The sequence below is a fragment of the Xiphophorus maculatus genome, chromosome 7, assembly GCF_002775205.1.
Source record: "Xiphophorus maculatus strain JP 163 A chromosome 7, X_maculatus-5.0-male, whole genome shotgun sequence".
Taxonomy (NCBI): Eukaryota; Metazoa; Chordata; class Actinopteri; order Cyprinodontiformes; family Poeciliidae; genus Xiphophorus; species Xiphophorus maculatus.
The window spans coordinates 22,186,090-22,210,176 of record NC_036449.1 but is presented as its reverse complement, the minus strand read 5'-3'; the positions used below and the strand labels follow the sequence as shown (position 1 = coordinate 22,210,176).

Below are 24,087 nucleotides of genomic sequence, written 5' to 3'. Positions count from 1 at the left end.
TTCATCTGTGTGTTTCAGGCTTCCAGTACAACTGTAAAAAATCACACTTCATATGAAACATGAGAAAACACACAGAGGGTCCAGCAGCGCTGTGGGCTCGTTTGATGGGTTTGGTTTCCGACTGGCGGAAATCTGTGACAAAAACATAAAAAATGCATGTGCAGCCTGCAGGAGGTTGTTTTTGGTGTTAGCAAAGTGGCTGTGCTTCATTTCATAGGTGAAAAAGTAACATGGTGGAGTATTGTGCTTTGTGTTGCAGCACCGTTTGGGTTTATTTCCAAGAAAGTCTGAATCTTTGGTCACTAGCCACTCCTTTACTGACAACCAATGTGTACCGATTTCACGCTTCAGTGGCCACACAGTGATTTTTAACCAATAATCCCTCTTAAAATGGATATTTCTTTCCATTAAGTGACGAATTAGATAGATAGTAATTCAATAAAAAAATTAAGATATTAATGATGGTTATAAGCAAAGTTGCTAGAAATGCAGAAATCACAGCGCTGTATATTAGTATACACAGTTGAAACCAACTATTTTTAGTCTGTAAAACACTATTTTTTTTGCTTTATAACAAAACACGTTAATAGTTTATTATGGGTGAGCTTCTGCTACTCGTGTTAAAAATGGCAGATATGAATTTTATCTGCTTTGACCTCTGAGTTATTTTACTTTCACTGTAAAAATGTCTCTGTTCTGCAAAAATCTTCCAGTGCACTGCAAAAACCGAAAATCTGACTATTCTTACCAGTATTTTGGTCTTGTTTCTAGTTCAAGTATTTTAGTACACTTGAAATATGATAAAACTAACTCAGAAGTGGAATTGATGGAAAAATACCAGTTTTCTTGTTATAAGTGAAATAATCTGACAGTGGAACTAGTAATAAAAAAAGAATCAATTTTGAGGAATTGGCTTAAAACAAGCTCAAATTTCTTGCTGAAAAGTTACTTGTTACTCAGTTTTGTCTTATTTAAAATGTACCAATATATTTCTACTAGAAACTAGACTAAAAATACTTGGTAAAATTTAGTGTTTTGAAGTGTACAAACATTTTGTAACCAAGTTATTGCTGTTTGTTCACCAAAGAGAAATGCTACACCAGTTTGTAGAGCTTACAAAAAAGCTACTTTATTTTCCTTGAGTTTAAAAAATGACATGCTTGCTCAAATTACAGGATTTATTACTTTTTCAGCAGCTTGTTGGCATATTTTCTTTAAGAAATTTCTTTAAAATATGACTTCAATTACATGATAATATCACTATTTTAATATTTAGATCCCTCCCATGAACTTGTGTTGCCCCCATTTGCATGCTGCCCTGGGCAGAGAGCCATAGGTTTCATATCAACAGAGTTTGCAAGCATGGCGATCAAAATATGACATCCAAACATTGATATCGCCATGGCGATTGCTGTTAAATATGTTTGTGGAGCTCCAGTATTCATGGTTCCCAAATGATTTGCTATGGTGGCCAAGCTTTTAACGATGTTGTACTGTTTTTATGTTCCTGTAAATGAAATGAAGATTTTCAGAAGAAATTTTCAGTTTACTGGCTTCAGGCGAGGATCATGAAACGGACGCTTGTATCAAAGCAAAAAGTATGTCATTAAATTTTCATTTGAAATCCAGCACAGCTTGGAAAATACCAGTTACCCTGGGTAGAGCAAAATGAAGGAATATTTATGGATTTTCTTTCTCCAAACATCGAGTGAATCAGAGTAACAGGTGTGATTCAACAGGTTAGAAACCACTTTCGCCCCCCAGAGCTGCCGCTACAAATTAAAGACTGGAGATTCACTTGAGCAGAAGCGCTAAATTTAAACACGTCCTGCATGAATTGCTCCAGGTTGCAGCTTTGAGCTCCCAGAGAGACGGCTCTTTGAATCTCCGCTGTGATTTTCTAATGGTGGGTGATTAGTTGTGTCATCCTCAACAACACTTGATTGGAATTGCAAACGAGGATCAGGTTGTGGGAGGCTAGACCTGGTTCCTTCCTCCTGTTGATTAAAACCGTTTCATTCAGGAGGATTATTGTTTTTCTGGAATAATGAGATTAACTCCGAGTTCTTCCTGGTTGTTGTTGTTCTTGTTGGATTTCAAATTTCCCAAAATGCTATTAGCGAGGACTCTCCTCTGCTGTTAACAGCGGTGAATTATTCATAGCAGGGCTTTAAGAGCTTGTGGTTTAACATGGAGTCACTGACTGCTGTGGAGCTGGCATGGCAACCACTTTAATAAAGCCTTACATGAGCTCAGAGCTGTCAATCTCTTCCTTCATTTATTATGGGGATCTACAGTATGTGCTCTTTGCAGTTTGTCTCATTAGCTCAAATTCAAGAATTATGCTGCTTAGGAAAAGCAATTTCACAACAAGCAGGTATTGACCACACAATTATTTACCTAAAATGTTATTTTTTCTGGATAAGTATATAATTAATTTCATCCTTTTGGGTGTTTTCAAAACAACAACTAGGTGCAGAAGTTTGACGTTAATGCAGATTTCTAAAGGTGACTGCTCCTTGAATAGGTTAGGACAGTTTTATGGGCTATACAAAACATGTTCATTACAGTTATTGCACAAAATCATTCTTGTATAATGGGATTTTATTCTGTTCAGTTCTGCTGCTTTGAACTCCTTCCAGAATGAGTTGTTTTAGGGCCTTTGGTCACTTTAAATCCAAATAAGATGCTGCTCACCGTGACCCCCAAGTCAACGTTAACTCGTACGTAAAATTCCTGCTAACAGATGCCCTGCTACACAACTGTAATCGCGCATCCGATACATCCAACAAGAATATATCGGTAGTTTCTGACAACCAAACACTTGTCATTTCCGGCCATTGTTCAAAGCATGCAAAAGTAAAACTAACTTACCAAACTTTCTGGAGTTCCGTTTGGGTTGCTAGGTAACAGGGCTGGGCTTGGCCGGGGTTGCTAGGTAACGACGCAGTGCCAGTAGAATGTGACTTAATAATTGGGAGGTTTTTGAAACGGCTTTTATTTCAGACACCAAAAAGCATTAACTGACTGCCAAAAAACGACTGGGTTGTTTTTGTTGTTGTTGTTGGTTTAACACAAAGCATTTATCCAGGTTTTTGCTTTGAATTTAATTTATTTTAATAGGAAAAGGGATAAGAAACATTCAGTGACTTTTACTAAAATTCAAACTACACTTTGCTAAATAAAACAAGAGTTTGTCATATTTTGTTCTTGTTTCTGAAAGGACAAAAAAATATCTAGAAAATTTCAACTTGAAAAATTTAGTATATAGTTGTTGTTTTTTTAATCTGACAAACTTGTGTGACGTTTTTTTAAGTTTCACATTTAAAATGATTTATTATTATTTTAGATGTTCCTAGAGAAATCTGACTGGTTTTCTTATTGTATTAAAGTATTGTGAGCTTAGGCTATAGTTGAACAAGTAAAATTATAATTGTTATTAAAAATAAAACTACAAAAAGTTCTACTTTCAACTTGATATTTTTGGCTTTCAAGGCACAAAGTGTTGGCACCTCTGTTATAAATAAAGTCAAATATATATTCTGCAGATATTTTCACTCATCGCTCTGGAAATAAGAGTGAACTGAAGAGATACTGAACCCAATATTCACAGGTTACTGGTCCCCAGTTCAGGTAATGGAAAAAGGACAGCAAATATCACTGAAAATGTATATATTGATACAAAAATGAAAGGTTGTGTCACTTTAGTGTTTGAATAAAGCGTGCTATTTATACTGGAAAAAGGGCATCAGAACTCGTCTGTTCAACTTTTACATTGAATCATGCTCTGAACTGAAATGTTCATTAGAAACAAACACTTACTGTTATTTTTTAAAATCAAGATGAAACAGTAGTGACCTGAATCAGTAGCAGTATGTAAACAGCTCACCAGCTCCCTCTTCATTAGCCGCGCATCAAAGGTGACTTTGTTGCATATGGATGCTGCTTTTTTCCTCGTTTAAAATCAAAACGAGTGGGCGCAATACGGCTGCAAAGGTCGGCAAATCACTATAAAGTTAACGAGGGGAATCATTATATTTTCTTAATGAAGCAGCCTCTGGGCTCGGAAAGGATGAGCGCTAATGGAAAATTATATTTGGAGATCCAATCAATGTGACCCTTCCTTTATTGCTTCCGTGTTGTCAATATATCTGTCGTAAGAGTTCAATTTACCTTATATTTTAATTATAAAGTGTGAAATCAAATGTAGTCTCAAGAATAATCTTCATTAATATGAGATACTTTATGAATAATCGGCTTTAATGCGAAGAACTGCGGCTGCATTCATAATCTTGCATGAATCTCAATAATTATAGAACAGAATGCACATGGACACAGTTGGTTATTTATAGAGCAGCTATTTAATTTAGTTGTGTTAGTCTAATTTCTACAATAAGCCTGGAGCTGCAGTCATTATGTGCACAGCAGTGGCTTTTTATAGCTGTAGCATCATTAACTCGTCAAAAGGCATGGTAAACCATAATCAGCAGTTCAGATTTCAAAGGGACGTCAACACTAAGCGAAGAGCTGAAAATGTGTGCATGCCTCAGACACGAATGTGGAGGAATTTTACTCGGATTAAAGATCTGAAGAAGTGAATCTTTCAGCAGGATAGAGATCCAAAGAACAGGGGATGGATGTTGAGAGAATATTTCTCCAGGAGAAATCAGTTTCTGAGCGATTTTCCCAGACCCAAATACCAAAAACCACCTTAGAGGTTACTTTCTTTTCACATATTTCTGCAAACTGAATTAAAGGACAAGTACACTTTTTCCCTATAAACTTTGATTTTGAGAAATGTGTTTGTGCCATTTTGTCTTGAAAGAAATACCATTTTCCTCGACATTTAGTGACTTGATGCGTTGACATTTAAGTGATCTTAAATGTGGCAGGAGTGCTCAGACTTTAACATCGGGATTTATCTTCATTTAACATAATCATGTCTTTGATGTGAGATTGCGAAATGTGTCTTAAAATCAACAGGAAGAAATTACGTCTAAACCACTCAAATCTAATGGGTCAGTTTTAAAATGTTCTATTGACAAAGATCACTTCACACCAATTCTACATGAGGAAAAGTTGATTAAAAAATGATTATTCATTTAGCTCAAACAGCTTCTGTTGATTAGATTAGAAAACATGTAGGGAAAGAAGTGGTTAGTCGTTTATTTAAAAAGTATCTATTATGCAAAATTCACACATTTCAAGGTTCTTTGTTTCTATTTGGGTTTGAACTGCTTCTGGAAATGGCCCAAGTGCTTAAGAAAACAACCAGCCTTTTTTTGTCAATAACTTAATGTTTTTTGGTGTCTGGAAAACGAGCGGTTTCCAAAATTTCCCTGTTGAGTCACTTTTGATAGGTATTGTGCCGTTACCTGGCAACCCAAGCCGAGCTCCAGCATGTTTGGTAAGCTGGTTTTACTGTTGTATGCGCTGTACAATGGCTGCTGGAAAAGAGAAGTGTTTTGTTGGTGATTTACCATTCAGAGACCACTTGCTGCATTCTTGTTGGTTGTGCAGGAGGCTCTACTTCTGCTTTCCAAAGATGTACGGTTGTATAGTTGCACATCTGTTCGTAGCCATTTTCACATGCGAGTGTAAACGTTGAGTTGGGGGGCGTGGCCAGCAGCAGTTTATTTGGATTTAAAGTGACAGGACACCAACAGCTAATTCTGAAAGGAATTTAAAATAATTAGAACTGAGAAATCTAAAATTTTATTATCTACGAATGATTTTTTGCAAAAAATGTAATGAACATTTCTTCCATAACCCATAGACCTAAACCAACATTTTTTTTGTACAGCCAAGATTTTAATTTAATAATCCCAGAGTAAAAAAGTGTCAATGAGACAGATTGATTTTTCTTGATGAGGAAAAACTCCACCCTTCATTTTTATCAGCATCACTACTTTCCTACATAGATAATCTTTTGATTGATTTGCCTTTGGTGTTTTTAAGAAAAATATATATTTTCTGTTTAGTATGTCACTAATAAGTCAAATGTATTTGTATATCACACATGTAATAATGGTAGTTTAAAATGTTTTACACCATAAACACATAACACATGACAAACAATAAACATGACACTTTGTCAAATGCCTTCTTCTAAATATAAAATCAAGAATATTAATCAGTGTTCTAGCTGTTTTTTATTTAAACTAGTGTTTTCTAGTCTAGATTTAAAGGAACTCAGTGTTTCAGCTGTGTTGCTGTTTGTTCTAGATTTGTGATTAATCCTGGAGATGTTCTTCAGGTGATAGAAGGCCGACTTTGTAACTTTCTTTATGTGGCTCTGAAGGTTCAGGTCAGAGTCCAACACTACTACCAGATATCAGGCCTGATCTGTAGTTTTCAGCTGTAATAACTGAAGCTGTGCGTTGACTCTGGATCTTTCCTCTTTAGGTCCAAAGACAATAACTTCAGCTTTGTGTCTGTTCTGCTGCAGAAAGTTTTGGCACATCCAGACATTAATCTGTCGCATTGTAATGTAGAGCTGTGTATCATCTGCATAGACATATAGCTATTCTTATTACTTATAACCTGAACTAATGGGAGCATGTTAAATGAGAGGGATCCCAGGGTTGGACCTTGGGGTACCCCATATGTGACTTCTCTTCGCCCCACTGAGAAGTTACCTTGAAACAAAGAAGTTCATGTAAGATTTAGGTAAGAGTTATATACGCTGTATTATCATCGATATGTAATAGTGTGCTCCTGTGTTTCTGCTTTAATAAAATGTCAATTCTCTAGAATATATCTGTTCAGATATCTCAGGAAAATATAATTTTTTTAAAACATGAATTTTAAACACATTCCCCCAAGAAATTGGCAGAACTTTTGTGACCAGGTTGAACCTTTTTATTTTGTAAAAATACGAGAATCATAGAAAATGAGAACAGAGACTGCGTGACCTGCCTCCGGCTCACTGAAAAAGGTTACTTATGCAATCGGTTTAAAAGATGCTGTACAGAGTTTTAAATAATAGTAATAAAAACAGATAGTTTTGCTTGAATTAAAGAGCATTGTGAGTGCTGTATGATCAAATTAGCGCGTATGGCTCTGACTCTATATGTTGTGGCGGCGAAGCGCGAACGGGGACTGACAGTCGGAGACAGTGATGGCTGATGGGAGGCCTGGTGGGCGGCGAGCTGTTTGTTGTTTTAACATTAGGGAGGTCGCAGCTTTGAGGAAAAGGGCTTGGAAGCAGATGGAGGTAAGAGATGGGCTCGAGTGGGTGGATGACCTCGCGTTCGCCTCTCTGTTCTCCAGCTGCCTTCACTTCTATGCTCTTTAAGAAATGCAAATTAACTGTATTTGTGGCTCAGATTGCTTCTTTATTGGTCTGTTTACTCACATCCTGCTGGTTTAATGTTAATTTAGCTGCGTTTAATGTTGTAGAGACAGGAATTAAGCGTCTTTAATTATTTAGGAATTCAAATTATAAAGGAACTTAGGGTTAAATTTTTTGCATTCTGCTTTTCTTCGTCTGTTTTAATTTTAGTGCTTGAATAAAAACAGAATATAACCCTCCCATTACTCATTGACTAAACATGTAGCCATGTTGGACATAATGTCATGAGAGCTTTTATTCCTCTCTGCCGTCTCTAAATCACAGCTCTGTATCTGAAACGGGAAAATGTGTTTGAATAGCTGAACGTGGTACAAAAGGAGGTCAGGACAAATGAAATATGTGAGCGGATGAAAGAGCAGATTAAAAGCAGGATGTATTTATAAGAAACATTGTCTGATTTAATACAAATTTACAGTGAAAGGCTGAGAGACCCAAGGAGATGTGTTCATAAAGATAACGCAATAAATCTTACTTTGGATTTAATAATGTTTATATAAAAGCCATAAGAACCAGGCTGGTTAAACGAAGATATATTTGGAAAACCATGTTCTCAAAAGATTCAAAAAGCACATTTTTATCTTTCATATAATATTATCTAAAAGATAAAATGTTATATAAGTGTTATTTATATTAGAGTTCTGTCTGAACACTAATATAAAGCCTGAGAGAAGCTTTAATGTTTGTCCTTCTGTAACATTTTTCCATCTCTGTTGAATCAGCTCACAGTCACAGCAATGGCAGGAGAGCAAAAGCTGTTTACAACACATAAAACCCACTTTTTTAACTTTCATATTCCAATAATATTGTAAAATTAAAAATCTGTAACATGTTGTTTTGTATTAAAGATTTATCTTTCTCCATATTTAAACATTTTGCATGTTTCCCAAACTGTCGGATACTTTCTCAATTGCCACGAGCCCTTTTAATTTAAGAATTAAATTAATTTTTTATTCCTGCAGCGCAATTTAACCCTGAAAACGACTTATGTTTGTTAATAGGGGACAAAATAGAAACTAAACTCTGTTGTTATTACAACTTCCCTGTTGCCAATAAAATGGCACTTATAATATTAATAAATTTGTTCTAATAAAGTTGTTTGTCTTTTTGACTTTGCGATTTTGTCCCACATGACGAAAAGTTTGGACACCCCTGATTTAAGTAAATAATTTCTTAATATTGGTGAAAACGGCAGATTATTTGACTTATTTCACGATTGACCTGTGCTGTGCCGTTACCTAGCAACCCCTGCCAACCGAAGTCTGTCACTTAGCAACCGAGTTCTAGTTCCACTCATGACATGGAAATAATCTTCTTTTTCAAAACAATATTAAGGAATTATTTACTTTAAACAAACTTTTACATCTTGCTGAAAAGTTACCTGTAAGTTAGCTAAAATATTTGCACTAGAAACTAGAGGAAAATACTTGGTAAGGTTTTGTATATTTGCAGTTTGATCGGGTTTTCAGGGCCTTTGTAAGAGAATTAGTCGCTGTTACTGTTACTGTTTTAAAGTGTTAAAATGTCTTTTACTAGGGTGAATATCCTATGAATATATTTCAGTTGTTTTGGTTTTCTAATAACAAATATGATATAAATTGCACTTTTTCAGCTCATTTCAAACCGATTGTATTTTTATCACCATTTGCACCTTGTCTGTGAAAGACAAGCCGCCTGCTGTGACTCTGTGCATCGGCTTTGTCTGATAATTGTGCCGTTTACAGTGTGTTTGACCTTTTAAGCTGCTGCCCACGACTTCAGTGAAATCTGTTAATGGTCCTCCCATCTCATAAAGCCTCACGATGCCCTTTGGCTGAAGCTTTGTGTTTCTGTTGAACCCTTAATCCCTTTATAAGGTCTGCAGTCATTAGCTCAAACGCGGCGGTAAAAGATGTCCAGAGTCACATTTGAGGCGTCACTTAAAGCACAAATCACTTGATCTTTTCCTAACGAGGATTAACTGTGTCTGCGCTGGTTGGGGTTTTATTTTCGTTAACGTCAGACAGAAAGCAGGTATGTGCAGCAACGTGGGTTGAAAAGTTAATTGGGTTTTAAAAATGTATCGAACCACACACTTACAGGCAGTTGATGTTTCTGCTCTTTGCAGGTGTACCAGAATGTGTAGATAAAACCAAATAAACTGTTAAAATTTTAATAAATAGCTGCCTCTGCATTTAGTAAGCACTTCTAAATAAATTTATTTTACATCTATCACACTGTGGTAAATGCTGGATTTGGAAATTTTGTGATTTTTGGAAATCTCTGAAGTTAAGGATCTTCCTTTTCTTGAATATTTAGATTGAGACAGTGGTTTTTAATAATGGTAACTGTGCCAGTCAAGCATAACGCTAATATAAGATGCTAAAGACAATTTAACATGTCAACTCTGTAATCATTTATTTCTGGTAAATAATAGATTGGTGAAAGCAGGAAGGCTGGAAATAAATATTTTGAAATCTGTTCTTATATTTTTATATTATATCAGAAGTCAGAATTGCCTAAAAACTACATATGGGGGTCAAACTTTACAAAACCAGACCAGAAATGGCTCCCAAATTTCTACAGAGAGCACTTAATAGAAATGTTTTTACAGATTAAAATGAATTATGCCTTGAGCTTTTTAAAAGGTGCGACTTTTCCTTATAATTTCTACCATAGAATAATTGTCCTGTTCCTAATAAGCACTTTTTTATTGCTCTTGTTTTGTCAAAAAAATATTTTCAACAGCCATCAAATGCATCTCAAATTCTACTGGATAAAAAGAACAGTTCATATGTTTTTAAAACTCAAATTACCTTTTTTTCCCCTGATTTAAACTTATATGGCAGTATTTACAATAAGAGCAGCTTCTAAATCTGCTGGAAAACTTTTCAACTCCACTTTAATCACAAGTTTATATTTGGGGTCAAGTATTTTTAAATGCTTTGCCTTGATTTCTGTTCTCAAATCTGTGTTTGATTGCAAAAGAGCTCTGTGGGTTTTCATTACTAAGACACAAAAGTCATGAGTCTGTTTGATTACATGAAGCATTCTGTACCATAGCTTAAAATATAACTGAGAGCCAGCACATGTTTTATTTCCACCATGATTACTTCTACTTATGTAAACTTGTTTTAAGTTTTTTTCAGACAAGCCAACTTGTTGTTTTGTTATGAAAGGCATTTTTAAATATTACATCTACATTATAGTTTTTATATAAAGTGTTTATTAAGCCAGTATGCCACTAGAAATATTTGTACCACTTTAAGTTTTCACATTGGTCAACATGATAGATTGACACAGAGTTGGACATAATTGTGAATTGAAAGGAAATGAACATGTTCCTTTTTAGACAGTAGTGAATAAATTTTATTACTGTACATCTTGTCTGAGTTTGGTCCGTTTTACAAAGAACAGGCAATAAAATCAGCTTGTAAAGATGTAAAGCTGGTAGAAATAAGCCCTAAATGGAACATACAAAACATGTCCATAGCATTTATTATACAAAATCATTCTTGGAAAACGAGATTTTAACCTGGTCAGTTCTGAATATGTTGAGCTCCTTTCAGAAGGAGCCGAAACTTGCTGGAATTCCGCTTGGGTTGCTAGGTAACAGGGCTGGGCTTCTGGGGTTGCTAGGTAACGGCACAGTGCCCCTGGAATATGTGACTTAACAGTCGGGAGGTTTTTGAAACAACTCCTTTTCCGCACATAAAAAACATGAAGTTATTTAAAAAACAGTTGGGTGTTTTTTTTTAAGTGCTTGGACTGTTTTTAGAAGCAGTTGAGACCCAAATGGAAGTACACAAACAGGTAAAATGTGGATTTTGCATAATAGTTGCGTAATGTGAACACATCAAAAGCATGCAGGATTGGATTTGGACAGCCCTGATCTATTGCACAAAATCATAATATTGGTATCACAAAAATTGTGAAAAAGCACCTTTTTCATTGTATGTCATTTTTTTCTCGTTTGTCCTCTTTATGCATTAATGTAGTCTTGGCGGGAGGAAGAAGGAATACAAATATCATTAAAAAATCTAGGAAAACGAAATAACCAATGAATCATTCATGTTGGCTCTTTTTGCTGAGGGTCGCTGTGTTTGATCTCACCAAAGTCCCAGTTTCTGCACCGGCAACAAAGCAAGAGAGGTTTATGAAGTCCTGAATGATAAGTGCGTAGGAGAATTAGGATATTGAATGTCTGCTGAAGGTGTTGACCACAACATTGATGTAGTATTTAAGAGTTTCAATTTGAATCCAGTCAACTGTTTGTCTCGAGTGTCCCTCCCACACGCAGAAGCCTTGAGCTACTCTTGGCTGTGCTCTGTCTTTTCTCTCGTTTCTTTCTTTGTGTTCAGAAAGGACATTTTCTCCGTTTAAAACTTCGGAAAACCAGGTTGAATGGAAACCAGGGACGCGGATCTCGTCTCCTTGACCTGCTGACTGTAACTTTGTGCAGCTGGAAGGGGGAAGACGTTTGCTGCATCTGTGCATACATGTTCCTCATGTGTGTGGGTTGTGGGTTTTTTTGTTTGGTTTTTTTTCAAGCTCTGGCACTTGCCAGCCAATAATTGCACATAATTGCATCCATTTGTGGGGAAAAAGGCAAAGATGAGCATTAGTGAGATCGCTGACATGTACTGCAAAGTGTTTGCTGCCTTAAGAGAGTCCTGCTGGCGGTCGACGAAATGTTGTGCTACACATGCTGGCAGGTGGTTACTATGGCGACTGAGGCCAATGCATCTGCTTTTTTTCCTGTATTAATTAACACCGAGTACCTTCGTTATATGTATATGTATCTGTATTCTATCAAGTAATTTTCAGGAGCTCTGAGTCCCAAAAACAGTCTGTTTGTCACAAAACTGGTTCTTTTTTTCTTCTTTGCAAATTTTTCAGCTTTTAAGAAGAAATGTTTTCAGCAATCAAAGGAAACAAACACAAAGCGTCAATCTCTAATCAAGCTCACCTTTTTCTTCAAAAGTGGGGAAAAAACAAACATGTTGCACAGTTTTACTCTGATGATTTTCTTGTGTTTGTGTCAGTATCTTCTGTAGTTATTCATGGGCTGTCAAGTATGTGACACTTCTTCGAGAACAATAATTGCAGCTAAATTACATCAGCTTGAAGGGATCCTATTTCTTTGTCCTCCGAAGGGAAATTCAAATGCAGATGATGTAAGCATGTTTTGAACCATTTCCATCTTTCCACAATGTCTCTGCATGCATATTTATAAACATTTCCCTATGTCTTTAGATATTGTATTAGTCAAATTAAAGTTTGTTTTGAAGTAATATTTTAAATATTCAACAACAAGATTAGCTACAGAAACTGAGTTTATTAAAAGTATATCCATTCTGTTGCAAGAAATCATTTTTATTAGGAGCAGAGGCGACGTCACACTGTGTGAGGGAGCTGTTAAAAAGTTTTGCTAATGTTTTAAGACAAAATGGTTTCAAATTTAGAAATTTCAGTTGCTGGTAGTTCATATTAGCGATATTCATGGTTAGCACACTCAGAAAAGAGCGACAATTGTCTACAAAGTGACAATATAATTAAAGAAGTTTAAACTGTATGACTTGTGTTAAACCGTTTAAAATTTGTCTCTATTCAGTTACTGACGATAGCGAGGTAAAAAAACAACTTATGGAGTTATTTCTTGTCTGACATCTTATAACTATTATTGCTGTTACTATTTTATTACTATCATTAAACCCTTTTTAAACATAGAAACTATTATTACCATTTTATCACTGAAACATTTCTAAGCACAGAAGTGTTTCTTGAGCAGTGGAGTGAATATATTTAACTTGTTCTCACATTTGTATACAGAGTGAATCGGGTCAACAGTGGATCTGCTGATGCTTGTCGGGGCCAATGTGCCACCACAAATATTTTTTTGCACTGTTTTGACATGTGGGAGGACATCTGTAAAGCAACAAGTGCCTGAGCAGCAGTGATACGCTGCCTTGTTGTTATGTGGACAATGCACCGCATCATCCAGGCAACAAAAAGACGCCGTGGCGCAGCGGCTGCCGGCTGGCAGGTGATCCCGTCGCTTTGGCTGAAATATCTTTTCGCCCATGTGTTTTAAGCAGGAGAGGTTAAAACAAACACAAAAACACAAAAAGAGGAAAGGAAATGAGAAGACGGAACAGATTGATCAATCAGGAAATCACAGATGAAGATGCGGGAGTTTCTAACACCCGGTCTCTCTCCTTTGTGGTGTAATTTGAGCCAGAGACTCGTTTCTCTTCTGCTTTTATCAGATGCTGAATGTGAAATTTCTGGGCTTTTTGTGCCCTTTATTTGTCCACATAACAGACTTAAAACAATGTTGCCAAATCCTCCAACAATGCACAATGGGGTAAGCAGTTGCCAAAGAAACGCCGACGCTCACCAACTGGACGCCGCCGTTTCCTGGCCGGTTTATTGAAAACTAGAAATGGAAAATGATGATCGGAGAGGAGCAGAAGAGGCAACTTGTGGGCTGAATGGTTGAATAATCGGCCGAAGCACCTTCACAAAAGCACAGCGCGGAAAATTTTTCAAGGTGACTCAGATGTGACAGTAAATGTCAGGATGTGGGTTTTGATGGTTTTATTGCAGCCTGTTTGAATGATTACTGGTTCAAAGCTGGGAACAACAATGTGACCTCATCCTTTTGCAGTGGGTAAATATTGAGTGTTCATGCAGGGCATTCAATTGCAAACTTGGTCATTTTGAAATTAAGAGGCAGAAAATGGTTCCATCTATGGATAGTTGAGTTTTGGTATTTGAATTATCTCATGCTTGAGCGCCGAAAAGGTTTGATTTAGGGTATATTAAAATTCTAAACTACTTTATTGATGCCAAAGGGAAATTAAATGTTGTTGTAATTCATATTAATTCCAATTCTTCAAATACTTATTGTAGCTGGTGATGGCTTTTGGCAGGAATGATCTCCTGTAGCAGTCTGTTTAACAGCAAATTTGAATAAGCCTCTGACTGAAGACACTGTTTTTGGTAAGACAGCCTCATGAAGAGGATGTCAGTGATGACTTTTTTCCTTTTTTACATTGAAATACTAATATTTTTTGCAATCATTTTTGTTTGTACAGCTAAATGTGAATATTTTAACATGCTACAGTAATAATGAAAACCACCTGATGGCAGTGTTGTTACATTTTTATCTGGTGCAGTTCGCTTTCACACTGCACTGAGTCAAACGATCCAAACCTTTCTTTTTTTTTAGTAACTGTTCCCCTCCTTGCCTGTGGGGGCGCTGCACCAAAAACTGAGAACACAAAAACCTCTGAAGAAGACAAGAGTGCAACTTCCTCCTTCACTAAATGTAAACAGAAAATGGAGATTTTAGCAGTTTTTTTTCTTTAATACATTGTGGTTGTATCTTCCTGGAATTTAATGGAATTAATTATTTTAAGTTTATTAAGTCGTCATGTTAATCAAACGTAAATAATGTAAGTTTGACCAATTTCATTTCTTGTATGTAACAAATTAACAAATTTTTTAAAAAGTAGGAGCTCCATTCTCCTTTTTCAGTGTGTAAGTTTATGTACAAAGCGATTTTTCCAAAGCAGGAAGACAAAAACAGGTGTCGATAAAAGAAGTTAAAGCTCTTAAATCAACATGGAGTGATTTATTGAAGCTCACTGACTGCTGATCTGATTTCCTCAGGGAACTCCGTCCAACATTTAGTTTTTAATCGCTAAAAGCTCCTCACCCAAGCATCAAAAACAGACTAAACTGCTTTCAGTACAGCCTGTGGATGGATTAATTTATCTACAAAACAAAACATGGTTTTGTTTTTCATACTTGTCCAAGGCAAGCAACAAGACTTTTACAGAAACCAAAAGTTGAGGAATTTAAAGCACATAAAATGGTCTATGGGCCTTTGAAAAACATTGTTTGGACTTATTTTACTTTCCAATAAAAGCATGATAATTTTGTTAGAGTAAGATTATTCTAATTCACTAATTAGTCCAAAGAAATTTTAAAATCAGCATCCATGTATTCATGGATACAGTGAAACTTCCACCTCTTTCTTGTGTAACATAACTCCAAATTATTCATGGAAAATTTACCTATTTGCAGACCATTTCATAAGGGATATCTAAAATATTTGAAAAAAAAAATGCAGACTGGAAAAATGAAGTCCAAAGGTGCAATGCTACTTGACATGTTGGTAGCCAATCAGCACCGCCATTCAATTTTCTTGGCTCTGATTGGCTGAACCCCAAAGAGTGGACATACGGAAGACCATAGATGTCACCATCTGTAGTGGGGGCAGATAGTTCTTACTGTGATTGTTAAGGTATATTTGGGGTTTGAGTTATTAAAATTTGTTGATGTAAATCTTTTAGAGAAGGTCCAGTTTTAAGGCTGTGGTTTCTAATCTAAGTTCACTGTGAAAATGTAAATATGAAATAACTTTGAGTTATTTAAAGTTTTGAACATATGTATGGTTAAAAAACAATAAAAAGAAACAAGAAGGAGCTAAATCCAATAATAAAAGATATACAAATAAAACAAAGCCCAAAAGTGAACCTTGCGGGACACCGTACCTTACAGCACAGCATGTTAAATATGTTGCGATAAATTATTTTAGAGTAGGTTTCAGAGTTTTAAAGCTGTAGTTTCTAATCCCAGAGTTCACTGTACAACTTAAAATGTTGAAACCGTTGGTGAGTTATTTAAAGTTTCAAACATTTGTATGGTTATAAACCAATAACAAGAACCAGGAAGGAGCTAAACCCAATAATATGAGTTGTGAGAACATATAAAAATAAAACCGAGCCTAAGATTGAACCCTGCGGGACACCGTGTCTCCCAGCAGAGATCAGATACTTGAGGTGAGATTGATAAATTCATGTTTTTTATCATTTCCAAAACTTTTCTTTAACATTTCCATAACACAGTGAGTGCATCTGTGTGTGTGAATCACGATGAGGCGGCTGAGTCACAGTTTGTGTTGCAGATGAAGTCAGTCTGGAGGGGACGGTGTTGCACAGAGCCGAGTGCCGGCCCGTCGTCTCCGACAGCTACATGAAGGTCAAGAGGTCAGTAAAGCGCCAAGCTGTTGGCTCTCTGGGTTTTGACACGCATCGTTTACATTTGATACAGAGTTTCATTAAAAAAGAATCCAACCTGTGCTGTTCAGACTGTCATGAAAAGATCAGATACAGATCACATTATGTTAAAAACAATCGGAATTGGGTCACTTCAGGTTGTAGTGTGAACACAACCTATGACTTTAAAGCCTCAGGTTATTGTAATTATGGCTTTTATTCTTGTTAAATTTGATATCAAAACTCGTAATTGACTTTAACAGCCAAAATTTACTTATATTCTCATATTTGACACTAAAACTCATAATTATGACATCAAAATCTGTAACTACGACTTGGTTTAAATTAATAATAATGTCATTTATAATGTCATTTAAACATCAAAGTGAAATCTTAAATGGCACAAATTAAGTCGGTGTTTCGGCTATTCTGCAGTTTTCTGGAAGTTTGTTCCAGATAAAAACTGCATGAATGGCAATAAAACAATGTCCAGTTTATTTAACTTTTGCAGCTTACATAAATGTCCTGTAAACACACAGAGAGAGGAGATTGATCTGTTGTGTAACCAAAGTTGCTTCTTTCATCACTTAGCGGCTAAAAATCAAGAGATTTGAACTGATTTTATGTGAATTACAGCTGCTGTTGATTGGTGTACAGAACAACACTCCACTCTCCCTGGGTTTTTTTGTACTGGTCTTTGTGTCCTCTTCACTGGAATATGTTTTTCCAGCCACATTTAGTGGATGGCATCGCTATAGCAACAGCATCTCTGTGGCAGATGCAGCGCTACACTGCGACCCGAGGCGAACAAACGGTTTGTATCAGTGTGTCAGCTCTCAGAGCGGCGAGGAGCAATTTAAAGGGAAAGACTTCAGGGATGGAAATGTTGGCAGTTGGAGCTCCAGAAACGTCAAATCTTTGATACTCCTCACAATTAGCTCTGTTGCAGGCAAAGATAACGGCACGTCTGTCCCATCTGCAATTATTCCAGTGGAAATGTCCCCACATGTTCACTGTGATTACATAAAACACGCTGTGGGTATGAATGTTACGAGACAGAAAGCAGCAGATCTGTAAGGAAAGAAGCTGCCAGGGTAGATTTGAGGAGTTGAACCTGAAGACGCTGACAGCTGCTGCCCTGCCTGCCACCAGGCACATCTGTCAGTTTTCCCACAGAGACTCAAACCGCCTCGCTTTGCTTCGTCTGCTGTGTGTCTGACAGGCTGCAGGTCGAGTCCGTCAAGCCGCGGCGTTTGGTGCAGCAGCTGGACCGAGCCGTCGCCACCGTCTTCAAGCCTGTGGCCAACCACGACTTCAATGTAAGGAGGACGCTGCAGGCGTGAAGGAGTGGCACCAGTTTGGGTCAGAAACAGAGTTTACATACACTCACCAGCATCAGTGATGCATCAAGGTTATGCATTAAACAGTGGCAGAAAATGCTCATGGGGGGGCAGTAAAAACTTTAGTTTGGCAAAACATATATATATACTGTATATATACAGTATATATATATGTATCATTTTTCTAATATTTTTTTATCTCCTGATTTTATTTACATTTTTTCTTGTTAATATCGTTTTCTTTTTTTTATAAATGTTTTACTCCTATTTCTCTGAAATATTGTTTTTTTTTCAGAGATAAAAATCTTTTCTTAAATATCCACTTCTTTTTTCTCTCGTTTTTCATTTACATATTTTTTTCTCATTTTTTCACTCATGCTTCTTATATGTTTATATATATATTTCAAATTTTTGTAATTGTTTCTTTTAATTTTATAAATGTTTTTTTCTAATTTTTTTATTTTCATTTTTCTCCTTGTTTTTATATTATATTTTTACACCTGTTTCTTGTATATTTCTATTTTATTCATATATTTATTTTTTTCAATTTTTACTTTGTTTCTTTCATATATATACATATATATATGAAAGAAACAGATTCTTCCTTCACCTCTTTTTCTTGTAAATATTCAGTCAATACTTATTGACTGAATATTATTCAGTCAATAAATGTGTTATAGATTCTATTGTTATTATTTCTGTTTAGATCTCATCTCTTGTTGTGATCATAAAAATGGCAGTAGGAGCATTTGAAGCTTCACCCTTTTTTGTAAATTTAACTGAAATGTTCTTGTTGTGCTGTGATTCATTAGGCAGCACAAACGGAGCACCGCGACCTTTAAGGCAAAGTGCTCTCAGCGCTGTCACTGACTGTGGCTTTTAGCGATGCTCTTTAGTCGACTTTAATCCGTCTCTTGGTTAAAAAAGCGAATATTTACCTGCTTATTCACAGATGAGAGCAAAACAGATGAAGATTTGATTGGTCAGCCCTGCTGCAAATATAGAAATTATCTGTTTTTTCAAATGTTATTCCATCACAACCACAAATTTCAATGTAATTTAGAGTTTAAAGGGAATTAAAACAGTACTTTGTTTTTGGTAAAAACTTATCAATAGTAATCTGAAAAGTGTGGCGTTTATTTTCGGAGTCAATATTTTATTCTTTTGTGATTACAGCTGAAAGTCTTGATTGTTTTTTCATTGCAAAATACCATAAATTCTGTCAGATTGGACGCAGAGATGTTCTGGTTCTGGTCTACTCAGCATACACAGAATCAGAACCAAACATGGAGAAGCAGCATTCAGCTTCTAGGCTCCAGTAGCCATTATACAGCCCATAGAACAGTAGAACCAGCTGACCAAATGTCCTGGAATTCTGCTTGGGTTGCTAGGTAACGGGACTGGACTTGTCTAAGGTTGCTAGGTAACTGCGCAGTACCCACTGTGACTTTACATTTGGGAGGCTTTTGAAATGATTAATTGTCAAGAGACCAAAAAATATTAACCAATTGTTAAAAAACGGCCCGGTGTTTTTATTTTTAAGCTCTTTGGCTGCTTTTAGTTGCAGTAAAGACCCAAACGGATGGACAAAAACATACATAATGTGGATTTTCTCTTCATTGGTTTTGATTATTTTTCTCTTCAAGACTAGTTTTGAGATGCTTTATACCTACATTAAAATTCTCCACATTTTTATAGCAGTACTATCTGCCGTGTCCCTTCGTCTACATTTATGTCTGAAGCCGACGTTTAACACATGCCACACTTTTCAGATTACTGCAATTTAATCAACTTAATGTCCGTCACATAAGATCCAAATAAAAGATAATTCAGTCCATGAGTTAGTTTTGCGTTTTTCGTTATAGTTTAGTTTTATTTCGTTGGAACTTTTTTGTTTTTGTCTAATTCAATTAGTTTTAGTTTTTAGTGTGTTTGCCAGATTTTACTACTTATTAGTTAAGTATTGTTTAGTTTTTACAGTAGTAATCTTAATTTATTCAAACTTTGGTTAATTTTTAGGTGCGGAATCCATAAAGGTCAAAGTTTTGCATTGTGACTGGACTAAACTGGCGTTTTGTCCCAACTTTTGCTGTCGCCATTTTGCGGACTAGCTTAAGCGCCGCCAGAAATAGTGCAGAGCGTTGTAATTTGCCAACAGCTGATCTAAACGGCTTGTTTGTTTGGGGGGAAAAGAAATCAATTTTACATCAGTTCGAAAGATTTCATAAACCTGAAAACGAAGGATATTATATCTATTATTTCTTTTAAAAATGCACAATGTTGCAATTTCTTTTCCCATTAGTTATTGTTTCTGCTTATTTTAGTTTATGAAAAACGTTATTACTAAATTTTGACAAAAGAAATTGCTGAAAAATGAGTGTGCCTCATTTATACAGTCTAGTGGAACAATTTCACACTGATTTTGAGTTAATGGGGCACACGATTTGGAAGCTATTGAAGAAAACATAATTTATTATTAAAATTATTTAAAATATTGAATATTACTTAAAATTTTAATAGAGGATACTGTGTCTCATGTAATAGCATGAATTACCACGTTTTTGTATCCATTGGTCACAAGGCAAGGCATTTATTAACATTTGTTGGACAGGAGTGTTTGGTTCGGATATTTGATAACGGTCCCTAAGTGAACCTCCGAGCGCTTGAGGAGGGAGCCGTAGAGAACAGCTGGCCGAAATTAGCGTTCATAAAACGGATCAACCTTGAGCTAAACGCCGCTTACTCCGCGGAGCGCGAATATCCAATGTCCAACTTGGAAAAAAACCGAATAAAAATAAAAACACCGGAATAGTTTGCTTCGGTCTGTGGCCTTTAAAGATGGCGCCGAGCGACTGCGCGAGACGTAAACGTCATACGCAGTGACGTTGGTTCCACGGTTCTATTTCAGTTTTTGTTATTTCTAGAGTTTTAGAAAACCTTGGTGATTACATGTGAAGAAGTCGCTGTTAATGTAAAGGATGGTTAATTTTAAAAAAAACTTTTTTTGAAGTTGGAGTACGAGAAGAAGAAGAAGTCTGAGGGTAAGATGGTGAGGGCGGATCGGCAGCAGGTGTTGGACCTGCTCTTCTCTGCTTTTGAGAAGCACCAGTACTACAGCTTCAAGGACCTGGTGGACATCACCAAGCAGCCCGTGGTGAGCACACACACACACACACACACACACACTACACTTAGCATGATCACTGAAGGCACCAAAAAACACACACCTGCCCACTTTCCACCTTGCATTGTTAAATTCGAACCAGCCGCCCACAGCATGACGTCTGTGGCTATTCACACAATCTGTTGTGGCGGAAATTTTAGGCTCCAGTGTGCACACAGACACACACAGTGCGAATCGATACCGCGCTCTGGATTCGTTCCAGCTCTCAGAGAAAAAGCAACGTGTAGGTGCAGATGAGACCTCCAGGTCCTCCTCTAGCTCTGATTGCCTCTGATTGCATAACCATCGGTTGAGTAGGAGTCAAACGCCCCGATACACTCCACTCCAGCGTTTCCCTCCCAAAGCACTTGGCCAACACTCAAATTAACTGAACTAAAGTAATCGAAATGTCCATTATGAGAAGTTTTGAAGCAGATCTCTGGTGATCGGCTCGCGGAGCGGCTGATGGGTTGGAAGCTCAACAGAGACACCTTGTGGTCACTGTGGGGTGTAACATCCCACAGACGATTCCACGTCTTTAAGAATGTTTTGTGTATTTGTGTCAAGTAAAAAAAATGACTGATGCTAAAATGGCTCAGATATGCATGTAGGCAGAGTTGGCTGGTTACATTTATTTAAGCAGAACAGAATAGAAACAACCTTTATTGCCCTGCAAGGCGGAAATCCAGGCACAAAGTCTTTAAAATTTTAAAAGATTATGTAAAAAAAACAACAACAAAATTACAACAATAATAGTAATAATAATAATATTTTGTAATTTTTGGAAAAAAATTGCCTCATTACTACGCTGTGCTTTTACTTCAGTAATTTTATAATGAATTATCAGTACTCTTGAGTAAAATTTCTGGTCACTTTGTCCACTGTGAGAAACTTCACTGAATGAAAAACAAATGTAACATATACACAAACATATTTTCTTACTGTAAATAAAAAATATGTCTGAAAAAAATAAAATAAAAATCACTAGACAAAGAAGCTGCATTTTTAGTAAAGTTTCTCCAGTTTATTGAACTAAATTGATTTGGAAAAATGTTTTTTTTTGTGTGCCTGATTTATGATTATTTACATGAATTACTTTCATTTAGATTTTTACAATACCACAAGTTCCACATAACTTTATATTTTGGTATTTTTTAAATATTAAACAATTAATGTTTTGATCGGTTACTCAGTACTTGAGTGGCTTTGTTTACCAAATACTTTTTCACTCTTTAGTAATTTCTTGGACAGAAATTACAAAATTTTATTTTTACTTTATTTTTACTGGAGTAAAAATTGACTTTGCACCTAATCAGAAACCATGCGACCCATTAAAACACGGACCTCCTGATCACTTGTAAAAGAGCCACAGAATGGTTTTCTGTCTGTATCTAAACTGTTTTATCTCATAAAACTGCAATGGAAACACTTTCTTCGCATCACATGATCAAAACCCAGAAGACAAAGATAACAGGAAGTAGCTGGAGGATATTGTTTAATGACTTATTGCTTGAGCAAACTTTTTAATTATTTAACAGAAATACCAACATTTCAAATTTGTGTCTTTTCTTTCAACATAAGAACATTTAGAGACAAACATTTGTAATGGAAAAGCAGCTAATGACTTTGTTTCTTCTGTGTTTTTCTCCTGATTCTCTTGTTTTTGACATTTTTGATCTCAACTAACTTTATTTCTGTTAATGCTGCATCTTATTGGAGTTCCTCCTGTGCATTGCAGACATATCTTAAAGAAATCATGAGGGAAATCGGTGTATGCAATCGCAAGGGAGCGCACAAATGCACCTGGGAGCTGAAGCCAGAGTACCGTCACTACCAGCCGAGTGAGGAAGAGGAGCAGAAAAGCCCCTGACTCCATCAGAGACATCTCACCTCACAGAAAATGCCATATGGGTGTAAAATTTTATTTATTTGTTTACAATCGGTGGAGAATCATGTATAATATTCAGCATGATGAATTTAAGTTGTGGGCTTGAGTCAATTTTGCTTTCCAGTAATGTTGCCATGTTTTCTGTTCTCTGGATTAAAGCTGTTGGAAAACAGTGTCTGTCTCTCCTGAACTTGTTCGCTCAGCAGGTGTTTTTCACAGCAGACAAAGCAGTTGGAGCTAACAACAGCTATCTGCTCCAGCTGTTACCACAAAGCTGCGCTGCAATTAGTCATGTAATCACCCACACCTCTGTTTGACACGTGAAAATGTCCTTCTGGGATAAAAAACAACTGATTCGACCCTTACTACAACTGAGGATTTAGTTGGCGCCATGCAGCCACCCTGCCAGGCTGATAAACTGGAAACACGTTAGAGGAAATCAAAGATGGCTGAAAAGCTGCGGGGTGTCGCAGGATACAATCTATCCGGAAACAGCTTTAAAAGATTTTTACACTCAATTACACGAGGCAGAAAAACCCGCAGACCAAACCCGACAAACCTTTGGATCAGCCTGATTAGGGTGAGATTACTTACTGCGTTCACACTGCAGCCCAAAGTGGCCCAACTCCAATTTTTTTTTTTTTTTTTCACCGTAACCAGACCTGATTGTTTCATGACAGTCTGAACAACACAGGTCGGATTCTTTTCGAATGAATAAATACATAAAATGATTTGACAAAAAGATCGAAATTGGGTCATTTCAGGCTGCAGTGTGAACATCGCCTTATAAGTTTATAGATTAAGCTATAAACCTTTAGCTTAGTCCATCTTTACTGCCACTGGTGTAAAAAATACCTGTTTAAATTAAATGGCCTGCAGCCTGGAGGCCCGCCAGGCTGATAAACCACTGGGGGAATCCTTGACCTCTGTCTATATTTCTAAGGGGTCTTTGGGCTGCTCAGTCTGAATCACCTGTGCCACTGGTCAAAAAAAAAAAGTGAAATGTGAAGTCTGGTCCTGGTTCTCTCAGCAACTGAAACACTTGGTGAAAAAACACCCTAATCACCTGTTTGCTTTAACAAATCCCTCACTTTTCCCGGTACAGCAGGATCTTTGGATGAAGTTTTTCACACAGGCTTGTTAAATCTTTTTAAATGTTTTTTTCTGTTGGCTTGTAAAAAATGTAAAACTCTGGGGCTTTGTCAACGCAGCTTCCTGGTAGTTTAGTTGTTTCAGAGGCAACGCTTTCTCTAAATATATTTGTTTTGTGAAACTGCAGTTCAAGCTTTTCAGATTTT

At 36.5% G+C, this 24,087-nt stretch overlaps 1 protein-coding gene across 1 annotated transcript in view; it reads left to right on the top strand.

The window, feature by feature from the left end:
• Window positions 1-23,455, top strand: part of LOC102218810 (general transcription factor IIF subunit 2-like) — a 51,728-nt gene extending 28,273 nt beyond the window's left edge. The window contains exons 5-8 of the mRNA XM_005807684.2: window positions 16,308-16,389; window positions 17,621-17,717; window positions 20,749-20,892; window positions 22,640-23,455. Of these exons, the coding sequence (XP_005807741.1) occupies window positions 16,308-16,389; window positions 17,621-17,717; window positions 20,749-20,892; window positions 22,640-22,771 (455 nt within the window). The 3' untranslated portion in view covers window positions 22,772-23,455. The remainder of the gene's footprint in view (window positions 1-16,307; window positions 16,390-17,620; window positions 17,718-20,748; window positions 20,893-22,639) is intronic.
• Window positions 23,456-24,087: the final 632 nt, after the last annotated feature.